Raw genomic sequence first — 15,505 nt, forward strand, 5'->3', positions numbered from 1 at the left:
CATGTGATGTCGCCAAATTTTAGCATCTGCCCAACATCTGCCACTCATCTCTCTGACTCGACTCTAGTCAATACTCGTCAATCGCTCAAGATATAACTAGTGCTTTTAGGACTTGGGATCCATATACTAAAATATGACCGACGCAACGCTTTTCCCCACTATCGGCGCTGTAGCTGAACAAACTGATTCACTTCAAGAGCCCCCCGATACCGGTAGCGCCGTTGATGGAGACGAAGACAAAGCAGTCGAGGAGATCGAGTCCTTGTGCATGAAATGCCATGAACAGGTGCGTTTATCCATCCGAACTACTTTCAAGCCTAAGAACCCCTACATAGTAGGGTGTAACCCGAATGCTGCTCACCTCCATCCCTTATTTCCGCGAGGTCATCGTAATGTCATTCCGATGCGAACACTGTGGCTGGACCAACAACGAGGTCCAAGCGGCAAGCACGATACGGCGTAAGGTGCACTCGGCCACATAAAATTATTCTTATAGTGTCTTTAGCTGAGGGAACTGTCTACACCGCCCGCATCCTAAATCGCAGCGACCTCGATCGACAAATCGTTAGATCCCCCACTTGCGAGGTTTATCTGGCTGAATACGAGTTGACTCTTCCTCCATCAAGCCGTGGTCAGCTCACGACCGTTGAAGGGTTGCTTCGCGATGTTGTGACAGACCTCAGCATGGACCAGCCACTCCGTCGAATCCAAGATCCCGCAGGTTACGACAAAATTGAAGAGCTAATTGGGAAATTGAAAGAGATCGTGATCGACGACGATGAGGAAGCCACTGAACCACTTTCGGCTACTAAAAAGGCAGAACTCCCCATGCCTGCTTTCACAATCCGACTCAACGATCCCGCTGGAAACTCTTGGATTGAGTTTATCGGGAGTATGGCTGACCCAAAGTGGAACATGCGAACGTATTCGCGCTCGTTGCAAGATAACATCACCTTGGGTCTAGTTGCACCAGAAGACCAGCCTGAGCTTGCTGTGGTCAAAGAAGAAGAAGTGGAGGAGGCTCTAGAGGGTCGCGAAAACGAGGAGATCTTCGTTTTCAAAGGCACCTGTTCGAGCTGTGGCCATCCGCTGGACACCCTCATGAAGAAGGTTACAATCCCATACTTCCAAGTAAGTTATCATCCAGAAACCCCTTCGCATTTCCTGAAACGCACAGGACGTGCTTATCATGTCGACGAATTGCGATCGATGTGGCTACCGAGACAACGAAGTCAAGTCGGGTGCCGCCATCTCTGAGAAGGGTAAACGAATAATACTCAAGGTGGAGGACCGCGAGGATTTGAGTCGTGACATTTTGAAGGTCGGCTTGTTAATATTTGCATTGTTTACACGGCTCACGTTCAATAGAGCGAGACTGCTGGCCTAGAAATACCGGAAATCGACCTTGTACTGCAGCAGGGCACTCTTGGTGGGAGGTTCACCACTGTCGAAGGCATCCTGGAACAAATATACGAAGAGTTATCGGAGAAAGTGTTTAAGGCCGGTGATTCGGCGGACGATGACGGGCGAAGCGCGTTTGAGATATTCTTGGGGAAGCTAAAAGGAGTGAAAGAGGCGAACGAGCCATTCACGTTGATTCTGGACGACCCGCTGGCAAATTCGTACGTGCAAAACTTGTACGCGCCAGACCCGGACCCCAACATGGTTATCGAGCTGTATGATAGGACATGGCAGCAGAACGAGGAGCTGGGCCTGAACGATATTAAGGTAGAGGGATACGAAGAGAAGCAGGAGGAGAAGGTAGAATCCTAGCTATTGTTAGTCAACTGTCTGTAGATTGTTTCTGTGAATTTGGTCTGAGTGGGGGTGAGAGACGACCAAAATAACAGTCCATAGAATCGTTTGGATAGAGCTGAAAAGGATGGATGCGATGTGGTGGCAGTTTGCAAAGGTTTGCAATTGGTCGTGACGCGTATTACGTAATATGTTCACTGATTTATGAGCAAGGCAAGAGAAAGTCCTTGAGAACCTCACCAGTTTAAACCAGATGAAAGGCGGCTTGCAGGAACACAATATCGTCGTCCTCAAGCTACCGGTGACTGAGTTTACCATGATTTTGTGGTTTGTGCTACGTAAACTTTAAAGTTGTTTAGGTCCGAGTCGGGTTGCCGTTGATGACGAACAAAACCGGGTTGGCAGTGCTCCGCGACTACGACTACGACCTCCGTACCCGCTAGCTCTATATGCGCTAGAAATCTTACTTTGAACGCTAATTTATGGTGGCAGAGTCAATACCACGACACATCACGCCTCCCACCACTTCATCTCGTTCTTCTTCCGTGTCCGCCACCCTTTCCCCTTCTACCGCAACGGCCCCTCGCTCCCGCACTCCCATGGCTCCCGGGTCGCCCATCTACGACCGACTCGAAGCTGGCCGGCCCCCTCCAAAGCAGTCGCTTCGTTTTGGCTGGAGAAAGTTTGCCATTGGCGCCAGTTTGCTGCTCGTGTTGGTGTGGCTGTTTGTGCCCAAAGAGCGACGCCACTTGCCGAAATGGAGCTCGAGCTCAGGGGATGAAGGTGTGTGGCTTCCTCGCTCGTGGCCGTGGCTGAATTTTACTCCCCAGTCATCCCACCACTCCGACGACCAACACGTATGTCTCATTAAAGCCTCCCCACACACCCCATCTAACCAGCCAACAGAAACGCCCGCCAAATCGCCCTCAAATGGCCTCAAACATCCTACATCCTTCGACGAAGATTCGGACCCAACTAAGACCACATACTGCAAAAAACCGCACTCTTCTTCTGAGCAACTCGTTCAGTTTGGCCTCATGATAGACGCGGGCTCCACTGGCTCACGTATCCACATCTACAAATTCAACAACTGCGGTCCCCAGCCTGTCTACGAGTATGAAGTCTTCAAACAGACGGAAACAACCAAAAAGAGTGGTCTGTCTTCATTTGCTGGCCGACCTGAGGCGGCAGCTGCCTCGTTGGATGTTCTCATGCAGGAGGCCATGCGTGTTGTCCCTCCTTCGCTGCGGAAATGCACTCCCGTTGCTGTTCGCGCGACTGCTGGACTGCGATTGCTTCCAGGCTCCCAATCCGCTGACATTCTCGCGGCCGTCACAACCCATTTACGCGACAACTACCCTTTCTCGCTCCCTTCCAAGGACCCCGTGACGATCATGGACGGCGCTGACGAAGCCGTGTTTGCCTGGATAACCGCCAACTATCTCCTCGGGTCAATCCGCGCAGATGCCAAACCCAAGACGCCCACTTTTGCCGTTCTCGACCTCGGAGGGGCAAGCACACAAATCGTTTTTGCGCCAGTCGGCGATGCACCGCTTCACGAAGGAGAACACAAATACGACCTTGACTTTGGCGGTAAAACGCGTGTGCTGTACCAGCATTCGTACTTGGGCTATGGGCTAATGCAGGCCCGTGCTAGCATCCACCGTGTTGTCCACTTTATGTCGTCGCTACACCACGATCCGCCTGTTGCAGCTCATGGCCAGGATCCCGTCATCAGCAATCCTTGTCTTTCTCGCGAAACCCGTCGCAGAGTCGAGCTCCCAATAGACGGCGGGGCGATGCAGAACTTTACCATGGACGGCGGTGATGTGGGTGGATTCGAGGCTTGTAAAAAGATCGTCGACCTCGTGCTTGCCAAAGACGCGGTTTGCACTGTCCGGCCCTGCGCTTTCGGAGGTGTCTACCAGCCTGCACTGAGTGAAGCCTTCCCGGCTCACGCTGGTCGGGTTCTCCTCCTCAGCTACTTCTACGACCGTGTTGCACCGCTTATGCCCAAACCGAAAGGCGACACCCAGCTTGCTACGACAGTTGATGAGATCGCTGATCTGGCCAAAGTTGTGTGCAAGGGAAGAGAAGGGTGGCTTCCTCGATGGGGCGCGCAAACTGCGTTGATGGCAGACTTGGAGGAGCGCCCGGAGTGGTGTCTTGACTTGACGTTTATGCATCGTCTGCTGCGGAACGGTTACGAGTTTGACGGCCACCGGGAAGTGATGTATGGCAAGCAGATTGCGGGGACAGAGTTGGGTTGGGCGCTGGGTGCTGGATTCAAGCTTGTTGGAGGTGTAGATGTACAGTGTCGTGTTTAGTCTCGGTATCGTAGCGGAAGATAATGTCGACTTGGATAATTCAAGCTTAAGGTTAGAAATGCTCGATCACGTGTTCTCACGTGTTCTAACTTAACTTGGTCCCCCTTCTGTCGACTTCTTGCTAGTTCCAACCGTCAACCGTATCGCAGGGGTTTCGATATCACTGGAGTAGCAGCCTGAGGCTCAGAATCAGGATCTCTTTGCAGTCCAAAATATTATGCTGCTACAGAACCCCTTCTGTCGGCTTCTTGCTGGCTCCAACCGTCAACCGTGGTTTCTCAGGGGTTTTGATATCACCGGAATAGCAGCATCAGCATCTCTTCGCAGTCCCAACTCGTACAACTTGAACTCTGCGTTTCTCCAGTTGTTTCTCTACGCTAGAGTCGCCCATGCTATGACTTGTTGCACGCATCTCAGAGCATTGAGAGCCAAGTAGGAACGATAGACTGGGGCCACTGAAAGACTGAGCTTTGTGTTTGGGAAAGTACCATGCTGGGCACCACACTATGGCAGCTGAGCTACAGGCCGACTGCATCTGGACTGCAGTTTGAATGGAAACAAAGCCCAAGGCAAGAGGGATAAAATCTCAATGAACGCTGCGCCAAATGAGTATTCAATCATGTCCCTCCCTCCTCCTCCGCCCACCCGCTCAAAGTTCGATGTGATTTCTGTCGACTCTCTCGAAGCTGCGCTGAAGAAACTCGATGCAAACATTGCCCTTCAAGACATCCTCGACGCTATTCACGAGGAGGACGAGCGCCGGGCCGTTCAAGTAGAAGAACGCCATGCAGCGGTCACTGAACGTGGGCTCTGCCACTAACTCTCCTTCATGTTCGCTCATTCGGCTCCCAGTCACCTGGCAACCTGCTGCTGGACTTGAAATGACTACAGTCTCCGAGTTTATCGCCAACCCTCCGGAGCCCATCGATGTCGATCCGCTCCGTGAACAGCGTCGCCGACGCCTTTTGGAGCTCACCAAGGAAGCATTCCCGGATGGGATCATTCCTAACCCTTTTGTGGTGGGCCCGCCGAAGACATGGCTCGGCCTATCAAAGGACGCTGCGGCCAATAAACTGCCTTTCATCCTCGCCACGCAAATCGTTATAACAAATGCCGAAGAGACGTCCCGTAATCCACCTCAGTCGGTCTTCACGAACGTCTGGTGTCTCTGGGACACTGGTGCGCAGACGTCCTTCGTCGTAACTAGCCAGCTGAATAGGGCTGTGACGAAGGGCAAGACTGAAGGCAGCTGTTTCATGGAAATATCGTGCGTTCAAAGCTCTATGACACGGTATCCTATCTAGCTTACTGTACGATTACAGCTTTGCGAACGTGAAGAAACCTAAGCCCATTGATTCCGTCATCCACTTCCGTCCGCAGCTCCCGAATGGCGCAACTTTCATTATCTTAGGCCAGCACGTATGCTGTTCTATTCGATCCAGAAGTGATTCTCACTAATTATTACAGGCTCTTCTCAATTGTATTCAATATTCCATTCAGCCTGCAGCACTGGACCCGTCGATCCGTAAAGGGTTTCCCAATGCTTATGGTCTTATCACGCATGTCCATTTTCCATCTGTCTTCTTTGTTGACTGAAGATGACTGCAGTCTGGAGAAGTGGGCTGATCCCGCAGCAAGTAATAGGGTAGTTCCCTTCGAAGGTTACTAGGGTGGAAGCTTGCGAACGTCGAAGGCTTGTACTACTGAAATTTACTGCGAAATTAGCAGCCAAATGCACATATCGGATTCCCTATCCTTTGCAGTCCTCGGCTTAATTTGGTCGCCCGCTCAGACCAAATTCACAGTCTGACACCAGTGTAACTGCGGGAGACAAGCCTTTTGTCTCTGCTCTTCTCCAACCTCATCCCAAAATGGTCCTATTCAGCACGTAACTCTTGAGATGACCTTTGATGACTAGTTCTTGCAAATCAGGTTACATGTGTGCTTTGCATGCTTCCCGGCCAGTTCCGGGCTGGTTTTCGAGTGACTGAGCAGCCTCGCTGGCGGCCAAGTAGATAAACGTGGGATTGAGGGTCAACCTTCATCGTCAACTCAAGTCGTACCAGGAAGAGATCGGACAACGTGTTTGATACCCCACACGAGCGCAGGAGAGCTGTAATATATGCTTTCAATGTCAAAAGACGCGGCGCAGGCATTGGGGAATAAAGGGTTAGTAAGCCAATGTGAATAACTTGGCCACCGATTATTCGGATGCTTCCTAATCGCTCCAGGTGCTGCTTAACTGCGACAATGGGAGATGGAAACAGCGTGGATTGTCTGGTGGATATAGATGTGGTGCTTCCGAAGGTATTCCAGACGATGTCAATGTCAACCTCTTATGAAGTATCATCATGAGCAACAAGATGTTGTGAGCTTGCAAGGGAGTCAAAAAAAATACTGGAAGTGGAATTTAGACATCTTACTAATCATTGCGGGCAGCAAGTGAAGTCCAGGTTTCGCTTTACTGACATTATAGGGAGATCGCAGGGCCAGAATTGCTGATATGATGCAATTTACAGGCTCGAAAACCAATGATTTCGCCGCATAGCCTGGCTAAAGAGAGAGACAACGATGGAAGCCGTCAAACAAACTTTCTTGATCGTGAGGGTCGAGAGTTCACTGCGAACAGGATGTAATCCGTGCAATCGGCATCTGGGGATGAACATACAGACAAGAAAGTAGACTAGATTTCTCTCTGTTCGAACATGTTAGTAACAGACTTCGGCTCTGCTGAAACGAACCAATATTTCATCTCTGCGTAGGCACAAAATTCTCTTCACCCTCATCCTCGCCGTCCTCTAACACCTTTTCGTCATCTTCGTCTCCATCTTCGCCTTCCTCGACTACGTCTTCTTGTAGGCCAGCCGCAGCATTACGTTGGCACTAGAAAGTCAATTAAACAATGATGTAAAGTAAAATAACAGCACGCACATGATAAACCGCTGTCCAGTACCCACCCCAGTACATGGCACCCAAGGCTCGCTGGAATGCTTCATCCTGACTGGGCATCGATGCAAGATTTGGGAGGTGGTAGCCCTCATTTGACTCGGGAAGGGTCGGCGCCGGCAAAACGAGAGACGCGTCATAAGTTGGCACGAAGGTCGCGAAATCTATTGGCTGCGAGTCTCCATCGTTTTCCGGTGCAACAGCCTCGGTCCTAGGCCTTTTCTTCGGTGGTTGATTGGGAGGGACATTGTACCATCTGTCTTACACGGTTAGTAGGAAGGCAACGGGGGTGAAGAAAACACACAACGGAGATTTATGTACCGGCTCGCTCTTCCATCCCTTGTCCGGTCCATTCAGTGCCTGCAAGAAGTATTGAGCTGTCGGATCGTTGAGTGATCAGCAAGAAAACACACTTCATATTCCTCTGTCGCCGCATTCCACGCGTCAATGAGCGCGGAGTCGTCCCATATTTCTTCCGCAGTTAATATGCGACTGTCAGGATCGTCCTCATCGTCGTATTCTGGCTCTTGTTTTACGGGGGCTTGAGGTGGTTTCTTGTTTCGATTATGGTTGTTGTTCCATTTGCGCTTTTTGGAGGACGACGCCTTGGGCGGAGATGAGGCTACAGCCGCTGGCTTCGTGGGCTCAGAGTCATCGTAAGACAGTGTAATGTCGTCGTAGGAGATGACGGGCCGCTGCATACAGAGTCACACCGTGTAACAACCTTTCACTCGCGACAATGCAGGGCCAGTTCGCGACTTCCAATACGCACAAATACTCCGTTATCCTGCCGACCTATAATGAACGCAAGAACCTGCCTATTATAATCTGGTTGCTTGCCAAAGTCTTCGAGGAAAAGTCGGTCATTCTCGCTGGCGCGACTGCTGCTAACTAAGGACTGAACGAAATAGTCAACTTGCTTGGGAGATCATTGTTGTAGACGATGCGAGCCCGGATGGGACGCAAGAGGTCGCGATGCAGTTGGCTGGGGTTTATGGTCCCGAGAAGATTGTACGTGTCGCGTCTTCTGACGAATGTCTCATATCTTTTTCACAAGGTGCTGAAACCGCGGGCGGGAAAGCTTGGTCTTGGGTCAGTGCAACACTACATGCTTTTGTGCTGATACCTCTGACAGAACGGCTTATATTCATGGACTCAACTTTTGCACGGGAGACTTTGTTATTATCATGGATGCCGACTTCTCCCACCACGTATGCGCGTCTAAATCACTTGTACTAATTAACGCGTTTTTCAGCCGAAATTTATCCCGCAGTTCATCAGGTCTGTCTTGTTGTTTGTGTTACACCTTACTTAGGCGTCAAACAGCCTGCAGAAAGCGCATAATCTTGACATTGTGACTGGAACCCGCTACCGCTCGACATCGAAGCCTTTCTTGCAAGAAGCAACGCTGGGGGGAGTGCATGGGTGGGATTTAAAGCGCAAGCTTGTTTCTCGTGGAGCTAATTTCCTGGCGGACACTGTGCTGAATCCGGGTGTGAGTGATTTGACGGGGAGTTTCCGGTATGTCTCCGTTTGACTGCTGCTTCTATTGCTTATATGCTCGCAGGCTGTACCGCCTGCCCGTGTTGCGGCATATTATCGCAGAGACTCAGTCGAAAGGATATGTCTTCCAGATGGAAATGATGGTCAGAGCAAGAGCGTTGGGTTACACCGTTGGCGAAGTACCAATAACTTTCGTCGACCGCATATTTGGAGAGAGTAAGCTTGGTGCAGACGAGATTGTCGGCTACGCGAAGGGTGTCTGGGCATTGTTTGTCGGTATATAATTTCCACGACTCCATTGGCTTGAGATTAGGTTATGATGTCACCGATCCTGATTTGGATTGCCTCACCAAACTCTTTCCGCAACCACCACCATGAGTCTATTGCAAGACGTTTTGCGGTCCAACGTACTCGACGCGAAGTCGATAGAGAGGCGACTGAACAAAGTTGTTCAACAGAGGGGTAACACTTCTGACGAATCAGACGATGAGCTCGTCAACGTTGTGAGTCAGATCCCACCTTTCTCTACCCCTCCTTATTCATTCCAGGTATCACTCCCCGGCACGCCTGCTAGAACCCGTCCGCCGTCGCCTACCCGGCGGCGCTGCTACCCGCCCTTTACGGGGCCCACTACATTTATCATCGGCATCTCCATCGCGCCGCGATCTACTCAAGGCGCTTCCCACAGAAATATCCCAGAGAATATTCGGGCAACTCCCACTGAAAGACCTGGCTAGATGTGCGCTCGTTTCCAAGAAATGGAATCGCAGCCAGACAATAAACTATGGTCAATCTTCATCCCGACGCAAATTTCGAGAACTGTATCTGACGTCCCACTAGTATGGTTCCAACACTATAGAAAGGAGAATTTCCACGACGAGAGTTTACCTCCGGGCAAGTGGACGAAGAGAGAATCGAAGCAGAACTGGGTGCGCTGTGCCTTACTCTGGGCCAGCCCAGACTGATATTGTCTCAGAGAGTTGTACATTTATCGAACGGCCGTCGTTCGCCGGGGAGCACGACAGCGGTCATGTCCCGTGGCTCAGGCTACACATCGCCCGTCCTTTCGGGAGCCCAGACACCTCGAGAACTGAAAGAAGAGAAGTGGAGACAGGAGGCGGAGGTCACCGCTCCAGGAAAAATAGAGATGCGTGGAATGTACAAGGAACTCAATGGCCGCAAGTCGAAGGCTAAACCGAAGTGGGGTGGGGGTGGGGGTGGAGTGCGTGATAAAGGTGGTTGGGTCGGCGATGGCGATTATTAAACCCAAACAAATCCTTCGCAGTGTACTTATCATCGATATACGCTTTCAGTGTCCTTCGGAACCGAACTCAGGCTAGAATATTAAAGCTTGTCTCTTTTACAGCCCCAATATCGTGGCGGTCGTAAACTCCCTACGATGCATTAAGGCAACCAAGTTATTCTCAGCAACTGTATAGATAATATCACGTGACCGGCCATCGGGCCGCCCTTTCAAGTTCTTCCTGTCAAAAACTTTCACCGCCTGGGATGTCTGGCCAATCCGCTGCCGCGTTGCGACATCATCTGGAGGAAATCGACGCCAAAACTGCGGCTCTAGCTGCTGAGCGACAAAATGTTGTTGAAAAGTTGCAGCGTATTACCTACCGCGTTCTCAAGCTTCCGGTGGAAATAATGTCCGAAATTTTCCTCTTATCCTCCCTCGACCGCATCAAGATCGGAGAGCATCAAGACACGGGCCCATTTATACTTGCCAGCGTCTGCAAGCATTGGCGCGAGATTGCGTTGGGACTGTGCCAACTATGGACGCGCATCTCCATACTCTGCTTGGATCCCCGCCCAGTCCAACGAATTCTCTCTCTCTGCGTGTCCCGCGCTGGTAATGCCGTGAATCTCAATGTGGAGTTTTATGGCTTTGATGCAACGTTCGCGTTGCTTGCGCCGTTAGCGGAACGGTTGTCAGAACTCGAGCTCCACTCAGTCAGGATACGCCAATGGAACAGCATACGTCAGCGCCTGCCTCGCCTGCAACGACTCAGCATTTACTGTCCTTTTGACGAGCCTCTAGGTCGCGAGGGCCTTCGTGTCGTATTCGAAACCGCACCGATGCTTCGAGAGGTCCATCTTTCTGGGCCAGTGAGCAACAACCCTTGCGATCTAATTTCTCTCCCATGGGCACAGCTCACAAGTCTCTCGCTCTTCTCCATCAAGCCGGACTGGTGTATCCAAATATTGTCCAAGACACCCGCACTCGAGACCCTCAATTTGGAGCTTTTCGGGGTATCATTGCTTTCTTCCACATTGCCCAAGCTCAGTCTCGAACGTGTGCACACTCTGATAGTAGACTGCACTCCAAATCCAAGTGACGCCGGACCGAGAAGACACCATTTAATCGACTGGCTCACGCTTCCTGCGCTCACCCATCTCACTTTCCGCCACCGCGAGCCGTATGTGGATGTGTTCCCCCAACTCCTTTCCCGCTCCAAATGCGGCGCCACGCTGCGTTCTGTGACTATTGATACGAATGACAGCTACGGAGCCGTCACGCGCATTCTAGATGCTGCCCAGCATCTCGACCGCCTAACTGTGACCGGACTCGGATGGGAGGAGCTAGAGGAACTGATGTTTTTCCTCGCGCCGGGAGACGGCGAGTCCAACTCGGATACGGAGTCAGAAGCATCAATTATTCTCTTGGACGGGCCACCAGTAGCACCCGCAAAATCACCTCAGCCCATTCGCCACATCCAACACGTCCGGCTCGCTATGGCTCTGGGCCCCATTCCATACCCGTCAATAGCGTCGTTCGTCTCGCGCAGCCAAAATATCTCCCTGAAGAGCTTTGAGTTGTGTATTCCTCACAACAAGCCCGACCCCACTACCGCAGCACACAGGAAACCTGAGGTCGAGGCTGCCGCTGTGAAGAAGATTCGACACATTGCAGCGGCGCCAGATCGTCCCAACGTCAGCATCAAGTTTGGGGATGTCGATGTCCTATCGTAAGTTTTGAAGCGGCTACATCCTTCTTGCTAACATTTTCCTAGCAACTCAAAACTCGGAGTCTAACTTCAAGATCATGAAAATGACAGCCCGAGGAGGCGGACGTGACGAGAGGACATGACGAAGAAGTCCGCGGCTTGAAATAAATAGGCTGAAAGGGCAGTTCGCAGATGCAAGGGCGGAGGTGGCGTAACTTGCACACCAGTTGAAGGAAACGGAAGACAGACTAAACAAGATCAAGGTGGAAGAAAAGGCAGAAACGAGACTGGTACAAGTCGAGGAGCGCTGTCCAGTAGAGATTCTCTCGTCCCCCGTGGCTGTAGAATGTCACCTACCTGAAATGAAGTACCGGCAACCAGCGATGAATGACAACTGCTTTGTCATGTCTTGCACCTGCAGGCTTACTTTGATTGTGTAATGCATACCATCGAAAAGCAAGGTTGGGCAGTGTGCTCAAGACTACTGTACTTGCCTAATTTCGTGGCATAACATTGGGATAGAACTCTGGAGTTTATATATGACTCTCATGAAAGACGAGGATTTGACTATATTTTGTCAAGCAAATCAGAGTTCTTGGCCCTACGCGGAATTCCAAATTTAGTAAGTCACCTGCCTAATTAGGATACACTCGTTTCTTCGAGATACATGAAGATGCCTATACTCCATGTAGACAACGTTGACGAGCTCAAACTATGCTGTTTTTTTTTTTGCCATATCACTCATTCGTGCTTCTGCGTCTCACTCTCTCTTCGTCCCTCATATAAAAAAATATGAACAGCGACTTCAATCGGGCTTATCTCACAAGTCCTTATAGCATAGCACTTCATAGTCCTGACCAGATATCAGTAGCATTCCCGCTTTTCATTGGGCCTCTCACCTTTGAAGACAGATTTGTCTCGTCGTCAAGCCTCTTGGAGACGCCTCAAAACAAAAATGTCAATGACCATCATCATCCTCAAGGGCCAGCATACCGTTCTGGCCATCCTTCACGTGCGTCACGTAGGTGCTACCTGACTTGGTGAAGCGCGCGATATAGAGAGTACTGGCAACTCTGCTCGACTCCTTGTCCCAGCCGGGAACCAATTCGAGGCCCGAGTCAGCCTTGAATCGTCCGTGATGCGGGACCCACTCCAACAAGGACCCTTCGCCAACGAGTATCCAGAATTTGCGTTCGCCTCCATGGGCATCTTGAACAATAGTCGTCACCCTAAGTTACATCAAGCCGGAGGGACTCACCACAGAACCCTCCGTCGCCAATATCGGTGATATACCATGAAGCCTGCTTTATCTCGATTCGCATGACGGAGAAAGATATGCCATCTCGGTCTCCAGACTCGATGGGAGGTGGATGGAAATTGTCAGCGTCGAAGTGGCCACCAGCGGATTCCCAATGGCATGTCTACCGGTCGTACTTCAGATATCGCCGAATACACGAGGAACACGCTCACCAGAAGGCGCACTTTTCTCGCCAACGTCTCGTGCTTTTTCTCTGTATCCTTTTTCTCCGTCTTGACCGTCTCCAGCATCGTCTCCATTTCCTTCATGCGGTTCGACAACTTGGCCATCTCTGCCGTTGTCTGCCCCTTCAGCGCTCGAAAATCGCGCACGAGTTTATCCGTTTCCGACACGCTTGTGGCCAACTCTTGCTTCAGCGCGCCGATCTCGGTCTTGTGTTTGTTCGCAAGGTCCTTCATCACCTCGCCAAGTTGGGTACCGAATCCCGCGAAGTTCTTTGTCACGTCCTCCCTTAGGGCCTGCATCTCGTTGTCATGCTCCTCCCCAAGACCTTTCAATATGTTCGCGAGGTCACTAGCGCTTAGCCCCGAGTTGTCTGAAGCATCAGGCAATGGTTCCTTGGCTGGGATGTTGGTAGCGAGGTCATCGTCTATCTGAACCGGTGGAGGCCGGGGCTTTTCCCCGCCGGTGTCGATGGTCCACATTTGGGAAGGGCTCGGATTATGCTCTTGCGCAACGACCTGAGCAAACATTACGACGACGAAGAAGGCCAACACGCTACATACCGCTTTGAGAGACGCATCAGTTCGTATGGATGCTTTGGCATCTGCGTGAAGCGTGTGGCGAAGGTTGACGGAGTCATGAATGCTAGAGATATTGATGAGGAGCAAGTAAGTTGTTGTGGAGTAAGGGCATACTGGTACATTGATGAGCGCTCACCGAGCTTGCTCTTTGTGGGATTGATCCACCAAGAGTAGGGCTCGGTAGCGAGGGTCAGGATACGGCCTTTCCCGCGGTCTTCGCCAGACATAGCAAGATATCGTCCAGTAAAAATGTTCTTGATCGTGTAGCCCGTTTTAGTGGCCAAGACCTCCCACTATTACAATGAGATTGAGTTAGCAAACGAACGAAAAGTACCGTTTACCTTCTCCGTATCCTGCCCAGTCTTCTTCCGCACCAAGACAGAGCTACCAGAGGCGGAGAAGTACTCGGGCAGATGCTCTGGAGGATCTTGAGCGGTGAGTGTGGAGCCTGGGATTGAGACAGGGTTGACAGAGTAGGTTCCATCGGGTATTATGTTGTAAGGGGCTGGCGCGGCCAGGCCCGTGTCGAAAAGGTCCCTCTCGAGCCCGCATGCGATTCGAAATATGTAGTTCCATCGGTCGAGTCCACCTTGCGCGGCAATATTTTCATTGATGAATTCTTGGGGATGACGGTCAGGTAAATTTGGCCTACGCTTTTAGGCACGACATACTGGTATATTTGCCAACGGAAGAAGAGTCGAAGTTGACTTCGATCCAAGCTGGATGGTAGATGACATCTGGGTCGACAGCTTCTTAAAAAAAGTGCAAGGCAAATTAAATCCGTACTTTTCACCGTCTTGGGATCGTTCATGAGACGTTCAGCGATCTTCCAGTAGCACTGATAAGTTTGAATGTCAGCAACATATAGACAAGGCATGAGCTATACCGCACCAATACGCAAGGGAGTAAGACAACATAGTATCTGCGAAAGTTTTAGCTGCGTAAATGAAAACGAACGACGGTGCAAAACGAACCCCAGCAGAGCGTGTTCGTTCCGGAGAGAGTCCTTGTAGAATCTCTGGCTTGCGTCAAGTTGAACACTTTGCTTGGTCGCCTTGATCGTTTCTTCCGTGATCCCGAGCATCGTCATGCAAACCTCCTTCAACTTTGTCACATATTCGATTGAGGATTTATGACGGTATTCGAAGCCTTCAACGGCATCGAAGTCAGATGCTTCAGCGACAGACATCATCTTCAATCGAGCGCAGGTTTCCAGGTACAGTTTGTCTTGCTATCGAAATGCGCATGAGAGCGGTTCTGGAGAGAATAGAAGCGATATTGACCAGCATGTAGTATCTGAAACCGTCCAATGACGCAGTTCCCTCTCCCATAGCGCGGGGGAATGGGTGGTTGATGACTGCATCGAAGACATCTTGGTTTCTCTTCAGCAACTCGGCAACAAAATCTTCCTGGGCTTGTGGTTTGGCTTGAGGTGGAGGTGGAACGGGGGAAGCGGCGGGAGGAGGCGAAGTAGACGGCGCCGTCGAGAACGGGCTTGGAGGCGGCACCACCGGCGATCCGGACCGGGGAGATTCAGGTTGGAGGACAGCACGGTGTACTTGATTGACGACGGAGGCCCACGACCAAGGCTTTGCTCTAGAGATGCTTGGTTCAGTCGAAGGTCAAGAATGTTAGTTATCCGCTTACAGTGGTGGACGTTGACTTGTAGTGCTTCGCTTTCGAGGTGTGGGACGCCATTCTGGACGGAAGATGAGCTTGGTGTCGGGTCTGGATGATGTCTTTGAGCGACTGGCTACACTGTGGATAAAGCTACGTACGCAGCGGCGTCAGCTTCAGCGGCTGTGAGGGCAGCATCAGCGATGGAGACTATAGTCTCCTCCAAGTCTGCGAATTGGGCCATGATGGACAACGAGCGCGGCAGCGATTCTTCAGGTGGGGTTTTATCATGTTTATCTCTTGACGCCTAGCAAGGCACCGTCTATTTCTTCCGTTGTCAGC

The 15,505-nt window shown here is 51.1% G+C and overlaps 7 protein-coding genes across 7 annotated transcripts; 5 read left to right on the top strand and 2 right to left on the bottom strand.

Annotated features, from left to right (window-relative positions):
• Nucleotides 1-133: 133 nt before the first annotated feature.
• Nucleotides 134-1,773, top strand: MIND_00419100 (Zinc-finger protein ZPR1; the record flags this gene model as incomplete). Its single annotated transcript, XM_037361009.1, has 5 exons — nt 134-286; nt 339-459; nt 506-1,131; nt 1,178-1,321; nt 1,369-1,773. The coding sequence occupies 5 exons, from the start codon at nt 134-136 to the stop codon at nt 1,771-1,773; spliced, it is 1,449 nt and encodes a 482-aa protein (XP_037221301.1).
• Nucleotides 1,774-2,237: 464 nt separating this feature from the next.
• On the top strand, nt 2,238-4,082 carry MIND_00419200 (uncharacterized protein; the record flags this gene model as incomplete). Its single annotated transcript, XM_037361010.1, has 3 exons — nt 2,238-2,538; nt 2,586-2,612; nt 2,662-4,082. The coding sequence occupies 3 exons, from the start codon at nt 2,238-2,240 to the stop codon at nt 4,080-4,082; spliced, it is 1,749 nt and encodes a 582-aa protein (XP_037221302.1).
• A 619-nt stretch (nt 4,083-4,701) lies between these two features.
• On the top strand, nt 4,702-5,751 carry MIND_00419300 (uncharacterized protein; the record flags this gene model as incomplete). Its single annotated transcript, XM_037361011.1, has 5 exons — nt 4,702-4,885; nt 4,935-5,349; nt 5,405-5,501; nt 5,550-5,641; nt 5,691-5,751. The coding sequence occupies 5 exons, from the start codon at nt 4,702-4,704 to the stop codon at nt 5,749-5,751; spliced, it is 849 nt and encodes a 282-aa protein (XP_037221303.1).
• Nucleotides 5,752-6,830: 1,079 nt separating this feature from the next.
• Nucleotides 6,831-7,729, bottom strand: MIND_00419400 (uncharacterized protein; the record flags this gene model as incomplete). The annotated part of the gene is made up of 4 exons (XM_037361012.1): nt 6,831-6,965; nt 7,014-7,284; nt 7,333-7,388; nt 7,442-7,729. 4 exons carry the CDS (start codon nt 7,727-7,729, stop codon nt 6,831-6,833), a joined length of 750 nt encoding a protein of 249 aa, XP_037221304.1.
• Nucleotides 7,730-8,905: 1,176 nt separating this feature from the next.
• Nucleotides 8,906-9,795, top strand: MIND_00419600 (Dolichol-phosphate mannosyltransferase subunit 1; the record flags this gene model as incomplete). Its single annotated transcript, XM_037361013.1, has 6 exons — nt 8,906-8,938; nt 8,990-9,034; nt 9,080-9,110; nt 9,220-9,318; nt 9,372-9,460; nt 9,508-9,795. 6 exons carry the CDS (start codon nt 8,906-8,908, stop codon nt 9,793-9,795), a joined length of 585 nt encoding a protein of 194 aa, XP_037221305.1.
• Nucleotides 9,796-10,040: 245 nt separating this feature from the next.
• On the top strand, nt 10,041-11,573 carry MIND_00419700 (uncharacterized protein; the record flags this gene model as incomplete). The annotated part of the gene is made up of 2 exons (XM_037361014.1): nt 10,041-11,506; nt 11,552-11,573. The coding sequence occupies 2 exons, from the start codon at nt 10,041-10,043 to the stop codon at nt 11,571-11,573; spliced, it is 1,488 nt and encodes a 495-aa protein (XP_037221306.1).
• Nucleotides 11,574-12,305: 732 nt separating this feature from the next.
• MIND_00419800 (Heme oxygenase-like protein) lies at nt 12,306-15,407 on the bottom strand (the record flags this gene model as incomplete). The annotated part of the gene is made up of 15 exons (XM_037361015.1): nt 12,306-12,338; nt 12,385-12,428; nt 12,479-12,694; nt 12,744-12,906; nt 12,956-13,483; nt 13,529-13,610; nt 13,661-13,839; nt 13,888-14,165; nt 14,218-14,283; nt 14,333-14,384; nt 14,438-14,468; nt 14,521-14,777; nt 14,830-15,142; nt 15,194-15,274; nt 15,325-15,407. The coding sequence occupies 15 exons, from the start codon at nt 15,405-15,407 to the stop codon at nt 12,306-12,308; spliced, it is 2,406 nt and encodes an 801-aa protein (XP_037221307.1).
• Nucleotides 15,408-15,505: the final 98 nt, after the last annotated feature.

Source organism: Mycena indigotica, assembly GCF_014461135.1.
Source record: "Mycena indigotica strain 171206Taipei chromosome Unknown Mind.scaff0004, whole genome shotgun sequence".
In the NCBI taxonomy this organism is placed as follows: Eukaryota; Fungi; Basidiomycota; class Agaricomycetes; order Agaricales; family Mycenaceae; genus Mycena; species Mycena indigotica.